This window comes from Stenella coeruleoalba, assembly GCF_951394435.1.
Source record: "Stenella coeruleoalba genome assembly, chromosome: 7".
Lineage (NCBI taxonomy): Eukaryota > Metazoa > Chordata > Mammalia > Artiodactyla > Delphinidae > Stenella > Stenella coeruleoalba.
In genome coordinates this window covers 89,174,995-89,192,872 of record NC_137153.1, presented here as the reverse complement: position 1 = coordinate 89,192,872, position 17,878 = coordinate 89,174,995, and the positions used below count along the sequence as shown (strand labels likewise).

Below are 17,878 nucleotides of genomic sequence, written 5' to 3'. Positions count from 1 at the left end.
GTTCTTGTTTCATCAGCTGCCCAGAATTGTTCCCTCCTCGAAAAAGAATAATGGTATTCTTTTCCAAATTTTCACGTGGAAAGAAACTATCAGAGAACACGTAGGTGTATGAATTTTATCAATTTTTAAAGTTTTTGTTTTAAAACCTACAATCTTCTCTATTTTTCTCATGATTTTAAATACACTGACACGCTACTGTTGATTAAATTTAAACATGTTTTACCTGCAGAAATTCTCTCACAAATAACCTGAAATAACTTGAAATGCATACCCTTTTGAACACTTCCTTTTCTCATGTATAAATTAAAATGTTTGCTGAATTTCGCAAAATGTCAAAACAAAAACCCATAATCTTCTCTTTAAATCTTTGGCTCCTTATGATGGTTACTTTCTGCTAGTGGTCTGTTAGTTCATGACAAATGAACAGGTTTAGGAACAGCTTTTCATGGTTGTTGAATCTTTTCAATCTGTGGAGTTTTACGGTTTTGAATAATTTATTTTGCAGGCAGTATGTCCCCCCTCTCCCCATGAAGCAACAGGATAAAATGCTCAGAAGTAGAATTATATATACAGAGGAACTTGATAAATACACAGGTGAGAGATGACGTTACAAGTAAGTGGGTAAAAGGCCAGGCTAGCGGTGCAGGGATAATTGGTCATTGCATGGGATGAAAACTGACTCTTGTTGGCCCTCAACTTTTTAGAGCTGCCCAGAAACAACGACTACAATCCCCTCAATGTGTATGGCATGTTGACTCAGTTTCATTCTCGCTTCATTTCTCGTGAGGTATGGAGCACAAGGAACAGTCCCCACTTCTTACCCGTTAATTTGGTGTGGGGCTACCCATCCATTAGATTTGAAATAAGGTTTACTTGGGGTTCCTTTCTGACAAAACATCGTTTTTCTTGTGGAAAAATGGGAGCATACAGAGAAGTATAAATGACCATCTGTGTATTCCCACCATTCAAGAAGAATTAACGTTTAATAACATCCGATCATCTTGCTATGTGCTAATTGTATATACATATTCTTTTTATTTAAAAATTAGCGTCATGCACTGGATATGTAGGTTGCTTATTATTTCGAGAGACATCTTTATGCATAAATCTTTATCGACGTGCCCCCCGTGGAAAGGGTGGTAACTTGGAGCTTCTGACTGCCCTGAAAAGGCGGGCAACTGCAAGGGGTCCGCGCGATAGAGCAGACACACGTTCAGAAGCGGAACGAGGGATCCAGACCCTAATCGCCACCTAGCGGTGGCCTCCGGCTCCGCCCGCCGCGCACCGCACTTCTTCCGCACTGCGCAGGCGCCATGCATGGAGACCGGAAGCGGAAGGCTTGAACGCGTTGGGTGGGCACCTGTGAGACCACTAGCCATGCGCGACTTGGAGGAGCCCGGCCCTCGACCCACAGCGACCTCGTGCGGGTGCGTGAAGCCGGCTCTGGAGACAGGTAACTTATAAGAGGCTGAAGGTTCCGCACTCCGAAGAGCCCTAAGTGCAGGGAGCCGACTTCACTGCAGGGAGGGACGGCAAATGCGAGACCTAGAATGGACGTGGGTCGTTTTTCCTGGTTATTGGAAGGCACGGGTCATGTGCTTAGGAGACCACGTGATGTGTCTTAGGCGAGCGGGATGACATCATCTCTCCTGTTCTGTTCTTGGTAGCTAAGGTGGCCTGGTCTTGGCAGAACAGCCACGTGCAGTGTAGCAGCCTTTGTCTTGGGGAGTTCTCACCCATAAATGAGAGATAGGATATATACAGCAGGTGTTCTGCCGATTCGGGATTAATGCCACAAGAGAGAAGCAACCTGTGCTGCAGGAAGTGTAGGAAATAGTTTTAAACTGGGCATTGAAAGATGGCATGCGTTTGTTTCTCTTTATTTTCACCCCTATTTTTAGGGCAGAATATATTAACTTTAGAAATCCGAGGAAGCAAATGGAAAAAAAGCTGAAAGTAGTTGGCCATTACCCAGAGAAAACCACTGTTAACATCTTGGTGTCTACTTTCCATAATACTTTCAGTGCCTACATATTAGAAACATGAGGTGATATGCGACACCATTGTTTTATAACTTCAAAAAAAAACTTGAGGACTTCCCTGGTGGCCCAGTGGTTAAGAATCCACCTGCCAGTGCAGGGGACACGGGTTCGAGCCCTGGTCCTGGAAGATTCCTACATGTTGCAGAGCAGCTAAGCCCGTGCACCACAACTACTGAGCCTGCGCTCTAGAGCCTGCGAGCCACAACTACTGAAGCCCTCGCGCCTAGAGCCCATGCTCCGCAGCAAGAGAAGCCACCGCAATGAGAAGCCTGTGCGCCGCAATGAGAAGCCTGTGCGCCGCAATGAAGAGTTGCCCCCACTCGCAGCACCAAAGACCCAATGCAGCCAAAATTAAATAAATAAATTTAAAAGAATAAAACAAAACTTTGATTTGAATCCCAGCTCTACATTTATTAAAAACAAAACAAAACTTAAGGTTCATGAAAATCTTTCCATGGCAATTAATAATGTTAATTTTGAGAAGTTGCACGCTATTTTGTTTTATAGATGTGCTCTTATTTAACCAGTTCCCTATTGTTGGGCATTTAGGTTATTGCTGGTTTTCATTGTTCTAAATGAAAGTTTTGAAACTAAAATCTTTGTGTATGTTCTAAATGTTTAACTTGAATTTCTAAAAGGTATTGTTATGTGGTCAACGGTTGTGCCTGTTAAAAAAAATTGTTGTATACTGCCAGATTATAGGTCTGATAGTTTTTTTAAAATTAATTAATTATTTATATTTTGGGCTGCTTTGGGTCTTTGTTGTTGCACGTGGGCTTTCTCTAGTTGTGGCGAGTGGGCAACTCTTTGTTGCGGTGTGTGGACTTCTCATTGCGATGGCTTCTCTTGTTGCAGAGCACAGGCTCTAGGCACGTGGGCTTCAGTAGTTGTGTCATGCAGGCTTAGTAGTTGTGGCACATGGGCTTAGTTGCTCTGCGGCATGTGGGATCTTCCCGGACCAGGGCTGGAGCCCGTGCCCCTGCATTGGCAGGCAGATTCTTAATCACTGAGCCACCAGGGAAGCCCCAGGTCTGATATTTTGACAGGCAGGAAAGAGCAGGGCTCAGAGGTCTACAGAGCATGGGGTCCGGGAGCTGTAAGTCAGAAGTGTTGGATGGGGGACTTCCCTGGTGGCCCATTGGTTAAGACTCTGTGGTCCCAGTGCAGGGGGCCAGGGTTCGATCCCTGGCCAGGGACTAGATCCCGCATGCATGCCGCGACTAAGATCCTGCACATGGCAACAAAGATCCCGCATGTGGCAACAAAGCTCCCACATGCCACAACTAAGACACGGCACAGCCAAATAATAAATAAATAAATAAACAAACACAAGGAAGAGTAGCCCCCGCTCGCCGCAGCTAGAGAAAAGCCTGTGCGCAGCAACGAAGACCCAACCCAGCCATAAATAAATAAATTTAAATAAATAAATAATAAAAATTAAAAAAAAGAAATATGACATCTGTTAATAGTGGGAAACAAAAAGTTTAGAGAGTAGCGAGACATAAGGAACTCAGAATCCGGAGGACTGGTGTAGTGTGTTTTCAGGAGGGGAGGGACTGGCAGAGGGAAGACAAATTATAACAAGGGTAATTTAATAGTCTGGGCAAGAGGTGAAAAGGACCTGGACATTTCTGTCTGCACAAGACTTGTTGATAAGACTTGTGTACAGAAAGCCTCTGCGTTAATAACTTGTGGGTTTTTTAAAATTATATGGTTAGTACAGTTGTAATATTGTTAAATTGAGGGAAAAACCTGTGTGAGGGCTTTAAAAATCTCTTCTTGCTGAGCACCTTCTGTTGTACTAGGTACTTTACATATTTTAGTCATCTTTCCAAGATAGGATGATTATCCTTGTTTTATAGCTGAGAAAACTGGATTTAGAGAGGTAGGCAGTTTTGCCCAAGGTCACACAGCTAGTGTTATGGCCCTGTGTTGTTTTTGTCCTTTTTCTCTTTTCATACCAGCCATAGGCCCCAGGGAAACTTCTCCCTCTTTCCATGTAGTTCTCATGCCAGTACTACTCTGGCATACCTGTGCTCTCCCTATGTAAGGCAGTTTGATTTAATTGTTGATTTACTTGTCCACTCTGTCAATGTACTGCACACGTTGATGGTGAGAACTGGTTCTTGTTTATGCCTGTTCCCAGGCACTCAGCACAGTGCTTACCAAATGGTAGGTGCTTAATGTTTTCTTTTTGTTTGTTTTTTGAGATATGAGGCAAGAGGAAGAAGATCAGAATTCCCTTGGGTGGACGTTCTCAGGCCTCCACTTCAAGGAGAGCATTCAAGCAGAATTTATATTTGGAAATGATTGAGCATTTATATTTCATAGCATTTAATATTCCAAGAACCGGGGCACAGAGAATAAATAAGTTCCAGACGTATTAGAATATGGTTAAGTTCCGACGTTTATTAGATGGATAGTTGATATGTTGAGAGTGGTCCCAAACATTTGAGAGTGACATAGCTGAGGGACTCCTTCCAATGTAGCTCGTTCAGTTCATTGCTCACCCAGTATTATCTTGCTTATGTTCTTATAGAGGTGAACAAACAGGGTTGGAATAAATCTAATTGGTTACAACTTATATTTATCATAGCATATGTATAGCCTGTGAAAAACAGGTATAGACTGATTCAATGAAGTGATAGCTCAAGTTAGTTATAAACTTGTAGACCCCCAATCAGATAGTCAAAGGCAAAAGTCTTTGATCATTACTACAGATAAGACATTTCCCATGATATTGAAGCATATTGTGAGTTTCTCTCAATCAACTGTTAACTCCACTGTGAAAAGAGTTCTTGTTTTGTATTTTTTCCCCCAAACTTAGCACAATGTCTGGCAATTGTAGACACTTGGAAAGTGTTTGTTAAATAAAACAGAACATAACTGACTAGGGTAGGAGCCCTATTTGGCCATTTTTCTTCATGATATTTTTATGAACACCAGAGAATTGTTTGACTTCAGTTCCTTCATCTTTAAGATGTTTACTATATCAACTCCACAGAGCATAGGTGAAGGTTTTAAAAAAAGAGTGCCTGTAAATGTAGTTGGAAAAAAATGTAAAGTCATCAAAAATGTACGCAGTGTCGATGGATCTTAGAATCATAATATTGAGAGAGAGAAAGCAGGTCTGAGAAGATACCAGTTTTTATAGAACTCAAAGACAAAATAAATGAAGCGTTGTTTAAGCATGCATATGCATGTGATAAAATCATATTTAAGAAAAGAAATGAATGATAAAGACCACATTCAGGCTCTTGTTCAGGCACATTCAAGCGAAAGGTAGGGAGAGAGGCAACATAAAAAGATGCAAGTTGTTGGTAAAGCACTAGTTTTTGGGCTGGGTGGTGGTACACAGAATTTCATTTTAACATTATGCTTTATTATATGTATGTTGCATGTAATATTTTATATGTATCACGTAATTTAGTTTTTATAAGTGAAAAGTCACGAAAGGTGCTGTGAAGGACAGGCCTATAGTCTCACTGCCCACCTGTGCTGATAGGATAGATTTAATGGAAACTGGAAATAAAATGAGGTTCTAGAATGTCTTTATATCATCTCTTAAAAGAAGCTAATACAGCCTTCATGAAATGTGAAAAAAAAAGTTATCTATAAATTCAAAATGCTAGTTGCAGATACCTACTTTAAACCTATATTGATGTTGCCTGGCCAGTTTTTTCTTCTTTTGAGTTACTGGTTTAAAACATTTTAAAAATGATTTGTGATTATTGTAAAATTTTCAAATATTATAGAAATTACAGAGTTGAATATAAAAATAATCCAACAATCCCTCCACCGGTTTTTTTTTTTAACTCACAGTTCCATCTTTATTACTTCTAACAAAAGATACTAGGATGATGCTTTTGTCTCTTCCTTGGTATTTGTCTACTGTATTAACTTCGACCATCCCAATAGAAGAATGTGCCAATAAATTATTGATGACTTTTTACTGTTGCCTGTATGGTGCAGTGATACCAATATCAGAGGGATTACAACCAGCCTAAACAGAAAAGGACACAGTTTAAAGTCTCCACCAGTTTTAACCAATGTTAAAATTTTGGTGAATATCCTTCTAGATAGCTTTCTAGACATACATGTGTACATGTTTAGTTAGGTAAATACATAAAATTTTCATAGATAGGATTATGTTACACACATTCTTCTTTCACTTTTTCACTTTCCATTTTAATCAGTTTAGACTTACATAATCCTTTTCTCCATGTAGCATGAATTTTTAAAGTACCTATCCTCTTGTAGGCAAGTACTAGACAATGAGAATGTAGCAATCAGTAAGACAGAAAAACTCCTGCCCACATGGAGTTTACATTCTAGTGGGGCAGAGAGCTGCTGGAGCAAGCCTAACCTGAAATCTATACTGCCTCTAGATATTTTAGTACTGTGATCCCATACACTCCCTTTATTGCTTAATTAAACTAGTTTTTTTCGTGTGTTCTGTTGTTTTCAGTTGAAAGCATTTTAACCTATATACAGTCTCTGTCTCCTTATCTTTCATTATTCTTTGCCTTGTATTTTCATACTCCAGCCAATCAAAATGGCTTGTTCCCTGCTTATGCTATAAAATTTCTCATTTAACTTTGTGCAGCTTATTCCCTCTGTTTGAAATACCCTCTTAGCCCTAACCAAGATCACATAACATAGTAATGGTTGCATAGAATTTGAATTATAGTCATAGTAGCTCTTCTAAAACTGAATTTTTCCTTTCATTCTTTCTTTCTTAGACCAATACTCTTTCCAGTTTATTATCTAAAGGGATGTATTGATAACAATGATATATGAAATGATAAGCATATTTATATGTACTTTTGAATGCTATAAGAATCTTATTTTATAGTTGTATAACATCTAATAGATTTTAAAACTATGAAATTGATGCATTAAAGAAAACATGTCTTCCTACATCTTTGCTTGACCTTTTCATTAATGATTTCTTATCTAATTTTCTTCTGTAGGGAATCTTTTAACTGAGCCAATTGGTTACTTGGAATCCTGTTTCTCGGCCAAGAATGGTACTCCAAGGCAGCCATCCATTTGTAGCCATTCACGGGCTTGTTTGAGGATTAGAAAAAGCATCTTTAATAATCCTGAACATTCCTTGATGGGCTTAGAACAGTTTTCTCATGTTTGGTAAGTGGTTTTATAGTTAGAAATGGTACTTTGGACCATAACTTGCCCTTGAGTAAAGTACTCCAGTTGGAGGCAACCCTGGAGACTGCCATCCAGACCACCTATGTCTATTGCATGGGATTTTTGTACTATATTCATGCATGTGATTGTCTGCATAACTTGGACACCCTCAGGGAAACTTGGGATCCACTGAGGGGCACATTCCATCTGCAGTTGGTTCCAGTTTTGTTGAATGACTTCTGTTGAGCTGAAATCTGTAGACCTTCTCGATTCTGTCCGTGGGTCATTATTCTGTCCTCTAGACCACGGGTCAGCAAGCTATGGCCTGTGGACCAAACCCATCGCATCTTCTGTTTTTGTAAGTAAGTTTATGGGAACATAACCACGTGCATTCATTTATGTGTTGGCCGTGGCTGCTTTTGTGTTACAACAGCAGAGTTGAATTATTTATAGCAGAGACTCGTTGACCTGCAAACCCTAAAATATTTACCGCCTGGTCCTTTACAGAAAAGGTTTGTGGACCCTGCTCTAGACCCATGAAATATTGTTTATTAGGTACTTGACAGAAGCCTGTTAAGGTCCTAGCATGTGCCAGTCATTGTGTTATGGGCAGTGGATATAGAGATAAGACTGTCTTCTTTCAAAAAACGGGAATGATATTACTCTTTTTTCCCCCACTGATTATATTTTAGTACCATTAGAAGCATTCTTTCTGTTTTAATTTGTGGGGAATTAAAGTTTTTTTTCTCCCTCAAATCATTATGATAGATTGACTGTGTTCTTTTCTTACTCAGTGGTTTGGTTTATTTTCAATAGGATTTTGTTTGTTTTTCACAAAAATGGTCATTTGAGCTGTAAGGCAAAAGTGCAGCCTCCTAGGCTGAATGGTGTGAAGACTGGCGTTTTCTCTACAAGGAGCCCACATCGTCCCAATGCGATAGGACTGACCCTAGCCAAACTGGAAAAGGTAGAAGGTAATTTGTACTTTTACCACTTTTTCCTTAACCAAAAGAAGTCTTATAAAATCAACATAGTATTCAGCACTGGCTGTTATTGAGACAAGTACCAATGGTGTTAGCCCCTGTGAACCACCAGACATTGAGGAAAATGAAACGATTAAAAGAATGTCAGCATTGAAACACTTTGGAATAAGCTCTCATAGGATGCTCAGAGTTAGTTTATATCATTATATTTATCAGAAGTTATTAAATTATTTAAAAGTAACTCTTAAGATTTTATAATCATTAAATTAGTAACCAAATTTTTTCTGACTTGGAATGCAGTAAATATAAAATGATCTAAAAACAACTGGACACTCTCAAAATTTAACGCACCGTAACTGGTTGCACATGCATATATGGTCAGCACATCTGACCACAGCGTGGTGGATCATTTCTTCCTTGCAGCCCTGAGGAAATGAACATGCATCGTGGCTGCAGTGCCGCTGTCCACTGTGATGTGAGGCAGAGGGTCTGGGATGAATACACCATAGGTTGAACATTTGTCAGATTGTGGGAGAACCTGTGTAGAATACCAGATTTAACTACGTGTTCATATATAAACGCGTTACTGAGCCGTTAATTTCTGAAAGCCTCCCATTCTTGAATCCCTTGGACCTGATCAGCACATTTGGGTGTGCTGGGTAACACACAACTTGGGTAACAGTACTGGAACGTTTTATGATCGTTTGTGCAACCCACACGTATTTTCTGAGCACCGAATATGTGCCAACCATTGTTCTAGGTGCTGGGGATATAGTGGCAAGCAGATTAGATAAAAATCCCAGCCCTGCAGAGGATCTTAGCATTCTAATGGGGAAGATCAAATCAGAAAGGTGAAAGGCAAACACAGTAGCACTGTAGACACTCTTATAAATAAGCGTTATGAGGATGACCAGTGTTTGTGTGGTGCTTTGCAGTTTATAAAGAGTGTTCATGTATGGTATCTCACAGTGGCTCGTGGGCTTGATAAGGTAGCAGTCTCCATGTTATGGATGAGGGCACTGAGGCTCTTTGATGTTTGATAATTTACCGAATAGCATCCAGCCAGGGGGTTGTCTGACTTCAAATCCCATGAACTCTCACCTGTGCCCCAGTGCTTTTCTTTCTTTTGCAGACATTATTAGGCATAATCCATCACTTAGAAAGTCCAAAATCTTCTTTCCAAAGTTCCAGGTTCATTCCCAATAAGCATGTTTTAGAAATCAGATTCCTTTGTTAGTCATGTTTTTCTCAAATGGAGATAGGATCAAATGTGATCACATGCAGTTTTTGATTCTCACTGGGCCAGTTTTCCAAGGATCAAGTTAGTAGACTTTGCCCCAGTAGAAGGAACTGAACAACAGCTGTATAAGTGGGACAACAGGGGACCTTTCCTTAATATTTGGTAATGGTGACTTATGTTCTGTTTAATTTTTTTTTTTTTTTGGCTGCATTGGGTCTTTGTTGCTGTGCGTGGGCTTTCTGTAGTTGCGATGAGTGGGGTTTCTCATTGCCTCTCGTGTTGTGGGGCATGGGCTCTAGGCACGCTGGCTTCAGTAGTTGCAGCACATGGGCTCAGTAGTTGAGGCACGTGGGCTCTAGAGCGTGTGGGCTTCAGTAGTTGTGGCATGTGGGCTCAGTAGTTGTGGCATATGGGCTCTAGGGCACATGGGCTTCAGTAGTTGTGGCGCATGGGCTCAGTAGTTATGGCTTGTGGGTTCTAGAGTATAGGCTCAGTAGTTGTGGCACACAGACTTGGTTGCTCAGCAGCACGTGGGATCTTCCCGGACCAGGGATCAAACCCATGTTCCCTGCATTGGCAGGCGGGTTCTTAACCACTGCGCCACAGGGAAGTGCCCTGTTTAATTATTCAGTGGAGTATTAGATTCCTATTGCTGTGTAACAAATTACCATGCACTATCAGTTTAAACAGCACACATTTATTATGTGTTTAAAACATTACAATGTTTCTATAGGTTAGGAGTATGGGCACAGCTTAGCTGGGTCCTCACTTAAGAGTCTCACCAAGCTGCAGTGAAGTGGAATGAGTTCTTTTCTGGAGGTTTGACTGTAGAAGAATCCATTTCCAAGCCCTCTCTGGTCATAGGCAGAATTCACTTCCTTGCAGCTGTGGTTCTGAGGGTCCTGGCCTCTTGCTGGTTGTTGGCTGGTGGCTGCTCCCAGCTCCTAGAGGTGGCCCCCAGTGCCTAGAGACCTCTCGCAGTGCCTTGCCACACAGGCTTTCCCAGCAAGGCAGCTTGCTTCTTCAAGCCCACAGGGAGAGTCTCTCAAGTGAACCTGCCAGCAAACACAGGAGTCTTAGATAACATAGCATAGTCACTGAAGTGATATCAAGTCATACTCAAGAAGAGGGGATTATACACCAGGAGGTGACATCATGGGGCCACCTTAGACTCTGTTTGACACATTGGAAGCCATCATCAGTCCCACAGAGATATATTGAGGACTCTGATGTGTCTGGAACAGAGTTAGAAGCCCCCAGTGATGCAAAGGTGAGATGGCCCCACCTAGTGCTCGAGGACCTACTTACTGTCTAGGGGGAGAGACTCTAAGCAGGTCATTGCTAGACCATGTGACGAGGGCTTCAGGAGAGGTTCGGGCACAGGTACCTCTGTGGAACCCAGAGGAAAGAATGCTTATGTCTGGAAGAGCCAGAAAGGCTCTGTAAAGGAGGTGTTTCGTGAGAGCCTTGAAGAGCAAGTAGGAGTTTGACAGATAAAGAAGAGAATGGGTTTCTAGGTAGAAAGAAAACTGTATGTTGGCACCAGGTATAAGAGGGCCTGGTGCGTAAGAGAATTGTGAGTAAGCTTGGTGGGCTTTAAGCAGATGTTGTTGATTCTCCTGTTGTTTGCACTGTTCTTCATTGTTAATATTTCTAAGAGGATGTTTTTCACATTACAGGTGGAGCCATATACCTTTCTGGAATTGACATGATTCATGGCACACCTGTACTAGACATAAAGCCCTACATAGCTGATTATGACTCGCCACAAAATTTGATTGAGCCTTTAGGGGACGTTAATTTACAGAATAACCAATGTAAACCAAAAACCGTGTCCCAGTGTGGCGGCAAGACTGATAGCTGTGACCAGCAACAGCTCTCAGGGTACGAGGAACCACAGCTCTACAGTTGTACTAAGGAGAAACCTAAATGTCCTGAAGATAGAACTTCGGGAGAAAACAACGCAAAACACAACAACTCAGCAAAAATCCAGCAAAGCTCACCTGAGCCCAGGGAGAGAGCAGCAGATTTGGGTGAAGAATCAGGAAGTGGTCCGAGTCCTAGGGTAGCAGAAGAGCAAAGTGGCCCATGTTGCCTGGAGAAGAGCGTTTCAGAGGAACAAGCAGACAGCAGGCTGAGGAGAGGGGAAGCAGCGGTGGTCGCACAAGGACACAGCACGGAGATGCCGCCCGAGGCTCTTCTCTGCCCTTCCAGGGCGGCTGGTGCAGCCCACCGCAGTGCGGTCCCCACCTGGGTGAGAGAGGCTCCCGTGGCCACCTTGGGAGTCCGGTTTACTCCTCACGCGGAGATGGACCTTGAGCACCTCAGCTCAGGTGAACCAGGTACTTTCCATTTCTTGTTTCTGAATGAGAGATGAGCTTTTACTTGGAGGTTTAGGCAAACTTGCTATTTCTGAGGGCAGTTTTTTTTTTTTTTTTGCGGTACGCAGGCCTCTCACTGTTGAGGCCTCTCCCGTTGCGGAGCATAGGCTCCGGACGCGCAGACTCAGCGGCCATGGCTCACGGGCCTAGCCGCTCCGCGGCATGTGGGATCTTCCCAGACCGGGGCACGAACCCGGGTCCCCTGCATCAGCAGGCGGACTCCCAACCACTGTGCCACCAGGGAAGCCCTGAGGGCAGTTTTATATAGAGTATTTGTGATTATGACTTGTAAAGAAATGTAGACGTATAAAATCATACTTGGGCAACGTCATCATCTGATGGCTTTCGATCAACAACTGTTTGTTCAGCACAGTGAGTACCAGGCACTCAGTCAAGTGTTCGCTGAGAACGGCTGCTGCCCAGGAATTGGGCCTCTTGTTTGCGTGTGGCAGTAGCTCTTGGAGTTCTCAAACAGCGTTCGGAAGCTAAATTGTGCTTGCTCTGTACCTGTGTAGATCGAGCTTTTTCATCTGTTTCACTATCTGAGTAGAGAAATGTCTCATCTTGTTTCACCTATTGGGTGGTGGATAGCTCGACCTCTGTCACAGAGCCCAGGAGTAAGAAGGAAAGAGTGTCTTAGCACAGAAATTGTCCCTATAAAGTCCCAGCACTAGAGGCACGCACTTCACTGCAGAAGAGAGAGGCCACAGGGCTTTTAACTTGGAGACTGTTTACTCTAATACATGGTTGTTAAAAAACATTGTTATCTGGTTTTTCCAGCCCACAAGCAGATTCCAAGCAGCTGTCCAGAGTGAAGGAGAGGCCCATTAAAAAGTGGGTGCGGTGATTCCTGTAAGAAGTAGCCAGTTAGTTGCCAAGGAGATGTCAGATTTCACCTGCCCCTGGATGGTTGTTCTACTCATTCTTTCCTAAGGCTTTATGTTTAAACAGAACATTTGATTTTTAAATCAATCTCTTTATTTTCAAAGTTTTGTTTATCAAAGTTGTTTCATCACTGTGTACCGTTCATGGGAAGAGGAAGGTCAGCTTTTTTTTTTTTGTGGGGAGTGGGGTGCGTCCCACACGGCTTGTGGGATCTTGGTTCACCGCCCAGGGATTGAACCCTCGCCCTCAGCAGTGAAAGCGTAGAGTCGTCGCCACTGGACCGCCAGGGGAATCCCCAAGTTGTTTTCTTCTTATTGCAGGTATTGGTCAGGCTTCATTTAACTATTTTCAGTCAGCGGAGGAAGCAAGGTGTGCCATCGAGGCTGTGCTGTCAGCCGACCCTCGATCTGTATATCGACGGAAACTCTGCCAGGATCGTCTTTTCTACTTTACAGTAGACACAGCACATGTCACGTGCTGGTTTGGTGATGGCTTTGCAGAGGTCTTAAGGATCAAGCCGGCTTCTGAGCCTGTTCAGATGGGTGACCCTGCGGAGCCCTTGGTGCCTCTGGGATCGTGAGTAGCCTCCGTCGAGTCTTTAAGGCAGCCTAATTGACTTCGGTGTGGCTGTTGGATTTTCTGTACAAGCTAATGATGTGCCTTCTTTGCAGAAAGAAGCAACGCTTTGTGATCTCACTGCTTTGATTGATTTGGGTTGTTCAGAATATTTATTTGAAAAACATGTATTTTAATAAACTAAGAGATAAAGAATTTGGAGAAATCGCCATATCATGATCGTTTTTGATCAGTTAATATTGAAGAATCCAAAGGTGATGCTTTATCACTGTTTTCTGAAAGAAGTCAATTCTTCTTGGCACTTGATAAAACTAACTGGGCAGAAGCTGGGTGGATGTGTTGAAAAATTCATGTTGGTTTTTTTGTCTGAAAAAGCCTGACCTCTCTGTTTTATTCTAAATCAAACTGAGTTATGATATCTTAAGAAACGTAACAAATCAAAAACCAAGTAGTTATAAAGATCTTTAGAGATTAAACCCCTGTGTTTCAGAGACTTTGCCATACACTCACGCATGCACACACGCACACACACGTATGTGTAATATTTAATCCTGATTCCAAAATTAGAGACGCTAAGGTTTCTTTGGATGCCTTTGTATCAGAAAAGAAAGTCACTCTGAGAAGTCCAAGAAAATAACTTAATTACTGGTTTATTTCTTGTTTATTCTATGACTGTTTACTGAGAACTATCGTGAGTTAGGTTTTGGTGATAGAATGAAATGAACAGGATGCAATTCTTGTTGCAGGTCATAGTTGTGGAGGAAGAAGACACAAACACATTGTTGTATTACAGTTAGATAGAGTAATTAAGTCCATACATGATTCCTGTGTAAGCACCACACGGGAATCAGTTGTAAGAATGTATTGCCTATAGGTGACTTTAAAGATGTGATCCCAGATAACTGAAGGTTTATGATCAGTGTAACCAAATTAGGCACCTGTCAACATGACGTAGGCTTTCCTAATCGCAACTGTAGATCTTAATAGCTGCTTGATCATGGTTTTGAAATGAGCCCTGCTGCCTGTGGATACTTGCACAGAGTCATTTGTGGCTGATGACACTGCACTCCTGAAACAAACTGGGTTTTATTTGAGTTTACTTAGAACCTCTTGGGGAGGTATATTTAATTTGACTTTTAAAAGCTTTTTATTTCTAGATAATTACAGATTCATAGGAAGTTGGAAAAAATAGGGCAAAGGTCCCATGTACCCTTTACCTAGCTTCTTCCCATGGTAACATCTTACATAACTATGGTAAGGAAGTTGACATTGGTACAATCCACCCTTCTGGATTTTGAATTCTTTTCTCTTAAAATTACTTTGAGACTGAGTCAGGTCTTGAAGCACAAAATGTTGATATTTAATATGGTAAAAATAACTCTTAGGACCATACCAACTGGCCTTCTAGCAAGAGGACTGTTCTGTTGTTTGGGGTTTTAATATACATTCTCAGGATTTTAAAACTAAAATCCTAAATATAATCCAGCTTAGTTCTCTGCCAGCTCACCAGTCTTTTCATTATACCCAGTGTTTGGCCCTCTCCCCCTGCTTAAACCCCTCGGTGATGACCCTTCATGCCTGCCCTGTGTAGCTCATTATTAAAGTGTTCTTCCTTTGTATGAGATCAGATCTGTTCTCTGATAACTCCACCCTCTGGCCAGGCCACATAGGGTAAAGCTGATCAGGCTTCCATGTTTTCTTCAGCTGTTTCTCATATAACGTGTTCTTGAGCCTCACCCCACCCTCAGTCCTTGAGTCCCCCATGTGAGCTTTTGTCTCTAGGCAATTGTCATATTGTGAGGAAATTTGTATCTCTGGGTTACGAACTTCCATCCCTCAGCAAGATTAATCATTTGAAGTAAATCTACTATTCCTTTTCATCTTGGAAACTTTTTCAAAAGAAAGGGACACAAATGACATCCACCTTAGAGTTTAGCCTTTGCTTTTTGGTGCCTGTTTGGGGAGCCCTGATAGCTGATTATTTTCACTAGCTTGGAGATAAACTCCAGGAGTTCAAGCTGTTTAGGTAATTCTGGCTTTCGGCCCACCTGCCCCAGCTTTCCAGAACAGTCACTTCCACAAGAAACGCTGATACTTGTCAGTCACATATAGGAAGAGATTAGAAGGATGAGTGCCATTTATTACATTTTAAAATTGTATCCTGGCTTAAGGAGGGGGATGGATTATTCCAGCATGCGGAGGCTGTGCACAACCAGGTAGACTCATTAGCTAAACCCATGAGCTCTTGTTGGTAGTTTTCTTTTTGTGATACAGTCCCAAAGGAGGCAGATGAGGACTCAGTAATAATGAAATGTGTGTCAGTTACTGAACTTTTAGCACATCCTGGGCACTGGGCTACATGCTCTCCCTACATTGACCAGAGGTTAAGCGACGTGTTCAGGCTCACAGAGCTGGTCAGCCAAGCATCGAGGATTTCAGCCCACCCACCTGGTCCCAGAGTTGGCTCCCTTCTTAGCTTGGCGCTCCTGCCTCCCCCAGTGCAGGTGCAGATGCTCAGCCAACCATGCTGCTTTATTTGAAGCAACTCCATATGCTTCATAAGCACAGGATGCTTCACTTAGAGTGATGCTGATGGAAATCTAATCACTAAACGAAGAACAGGGAGAGGAATAAGGGCAGAGATGTCCATTCCCACTAGATCTGCTTGGAACCTCCTGGGAAGCAGCATGGGAGGTGTAGAGAGCACTGAGGCTGGCCTCAGAAAGTTCAAGGACTCTTTCTGCTCTGCCCTGTGCTTGCTGTGTGCCCGTGGGCGAGTCACTGAGCCCATCTCCACCTCCGTGACCTTACAGAGTTGTTGTTACAAGGATAATGCCTGGGAAAGTATTTTCTAAACTCTTCCATGGTCTGTAACTTAGGTCATTTTTTTATTGTGCCTGTCGTCATCAACACCCTTTCTCTGTCACTCTGCTCTGGCTTACCTGGCTGGACAAGCAGACTCAGGAGAATCAAGGGGTCCCTAAAATCCAGTGTATGGAAGGTCTTGTTTTATTATCATTACAGAATTTTTTTTAAAAAAAGAACTTCTTTTAGCAAGTTATAGGACGTTTTACTAAGGGAGCTGTCACAAAGTGCCCCACCTTAAGGACCCAGTTGACATTTTGCCACCTGCCCCCCCCCCCCCCGGCTTTCCCTCCTGAGGTTGCACATGTACCAGGAACCGCCTTCACTGCCCATGCACACAGTCCCCAGCTCAGTCCCTTTCTCACGCACGATCCTCTTCAGGACCCTTTCTCTCTCACCTTCTTTCCTGATTCCAGCCCAGATATTGCAGGGTAAGTCTGCATTTCTTTTATTTATTTAGCTTTTTTTTTTACATTTCTTTTATAAGAAAATAGAATTAATCATGATGTGAAATTATTAAGGTAAGTTCTACCTCTGTGACAGAGAAGAGACAAGTTGTAAGGATTAAAAAAGCTCAATGAAATATAATAGGGATTTTTGGTCATTGCTAAAAATAAGGTTCCTCATCTGGGTAGCCACCAAACGACTCTCCAGCATCCTCTCTGATCTGCTCTCTGCCCCCTCTCTGCCTCTGTGGGTTCCAGGAAGTGGGACTCACAGAGGGCTCAAGGTTTAGGTCGGTGCATGTGACTGTGAGTGACAAGCACAAGAAAAGCCTTTCCAGTACCCACAGTGACGGCAGGGGGTGGGGGGCAAAAACTCAGCGGTACCCTCTCTGTTTTCTGATGGAGGGTGCTACTTGGCCTACGAACTCAAGCCACACAGACCAATCAACTTTGAGTCAATGTATGTTTATGTTGTGCTGACAAAAACGGTAGGGTTGGATGTAATGCAGGGTTTCCTACTTTTTCTACTTTGTAGATAACTTGAGAAGTCTATTCAGATTCTTCACTAATGCTTCATGCAGTTCAAGATGCGTAAAACTTTTTTATTCAGTGTTAACTAATTTTATTTTTAAAAATCACCACATGCTAAAAACTGAAGAAGTCTAATAATTCTTCACAGTGGTATAGACGTTATAGTTTACAAAGCCATTTAAAATATGTTGACTCATTTGGTATCTTAGCAACATTTTGGGTGGATTTTGCTTCTGGGCACTAAGCTGGGAACCTAACCGCTATTTAGAACAGGGCTCAGCAGACTATAGTCTGAAGGCCAAGTTTGGCCCACAGCCTGTTTTTGTGTCACCTAGGAGCTAAGATTGGTCTTTATATTTTTAAAAGATTGTAAACAAAAGCAAACAGCCCCCAAAGCTGAACCAGTGACAGAATATGGCATGCAAAGCTGAAGATTTTACCATCTGGCCCTTTACAGAAGACGTTTATGGACCCTGATTTAGAACATTATTTCTCTGAAAAGGTGTTGTGAGTTCCAGAAAGCTTATTTATAAAATAGGTTTTTGGGTTATTGCATGCTTTTAAGTCATGGACTCTCTAAATCCTTTTGAAAGGATTTAGTCATGTAGCCATGTGAGAAAGCTCACCAATACAACATAAATAGTAAAGTATGTGTTATAATGTTCTATTCATACATGTCAAATGAAGTTATACAAATCCATGTTTATACATATGTAGAAGACTTCTAGAAGGATAAATACAAGTATGCTAACGATGGTTGCTTGGGGGTGGGGGCATGTTC

At 42.2% G+C, this 17,878-nt stretch overlaps 1 protein-coding gene across 3 annotated transcripts; it reads left to right on the top strand.

The window, feature by feature from the left end:
- Positions 1–1,317: 1,317 nt before the first annotated feature.
- TRMO (tRNA methyltransferase O) lies at positions 1,318–14,224 on the top strand (the record flags this gene model as incomplete). Of its 3 annotated transcripts, XM_079926043.1 has the most annotated exons (5): positions 1,318–1,453; positions 7,016–7,190; positions 8,007–8,164; positions 11,093–11,755; positions 13,000–14,224. In XM_079926043.1, the coding sequence occupies 5 exons, from the start codon at positions 1,318–1,320 to the stop codon at positions 13,257–13,259; spliced, it is 1,392 nt and encodes a 463-aa protein (XP_079782169.1). In that variant the 3' UTR covers positions 13,260–14,224. The 3 variants fall into 3 exon arrangements, with proteins under 3 accessions (XP_079782169.1, XP_079782170.1, XP_079782171.1); XM_079926044.1 differs by lacking the exons at positions 7,016–7,190; positions 8,007–8,164 and having other exon boundaries at positions 1,337–1,453; XM_079926045.1 differs by lacking the exons at positions 1,318–1,453; positions 8,007–8,164 and having other exon boundaries at positions 7,049–7,190.
- Positions 14,225–17,878: the final 3,654 nt, after the last annotated feature.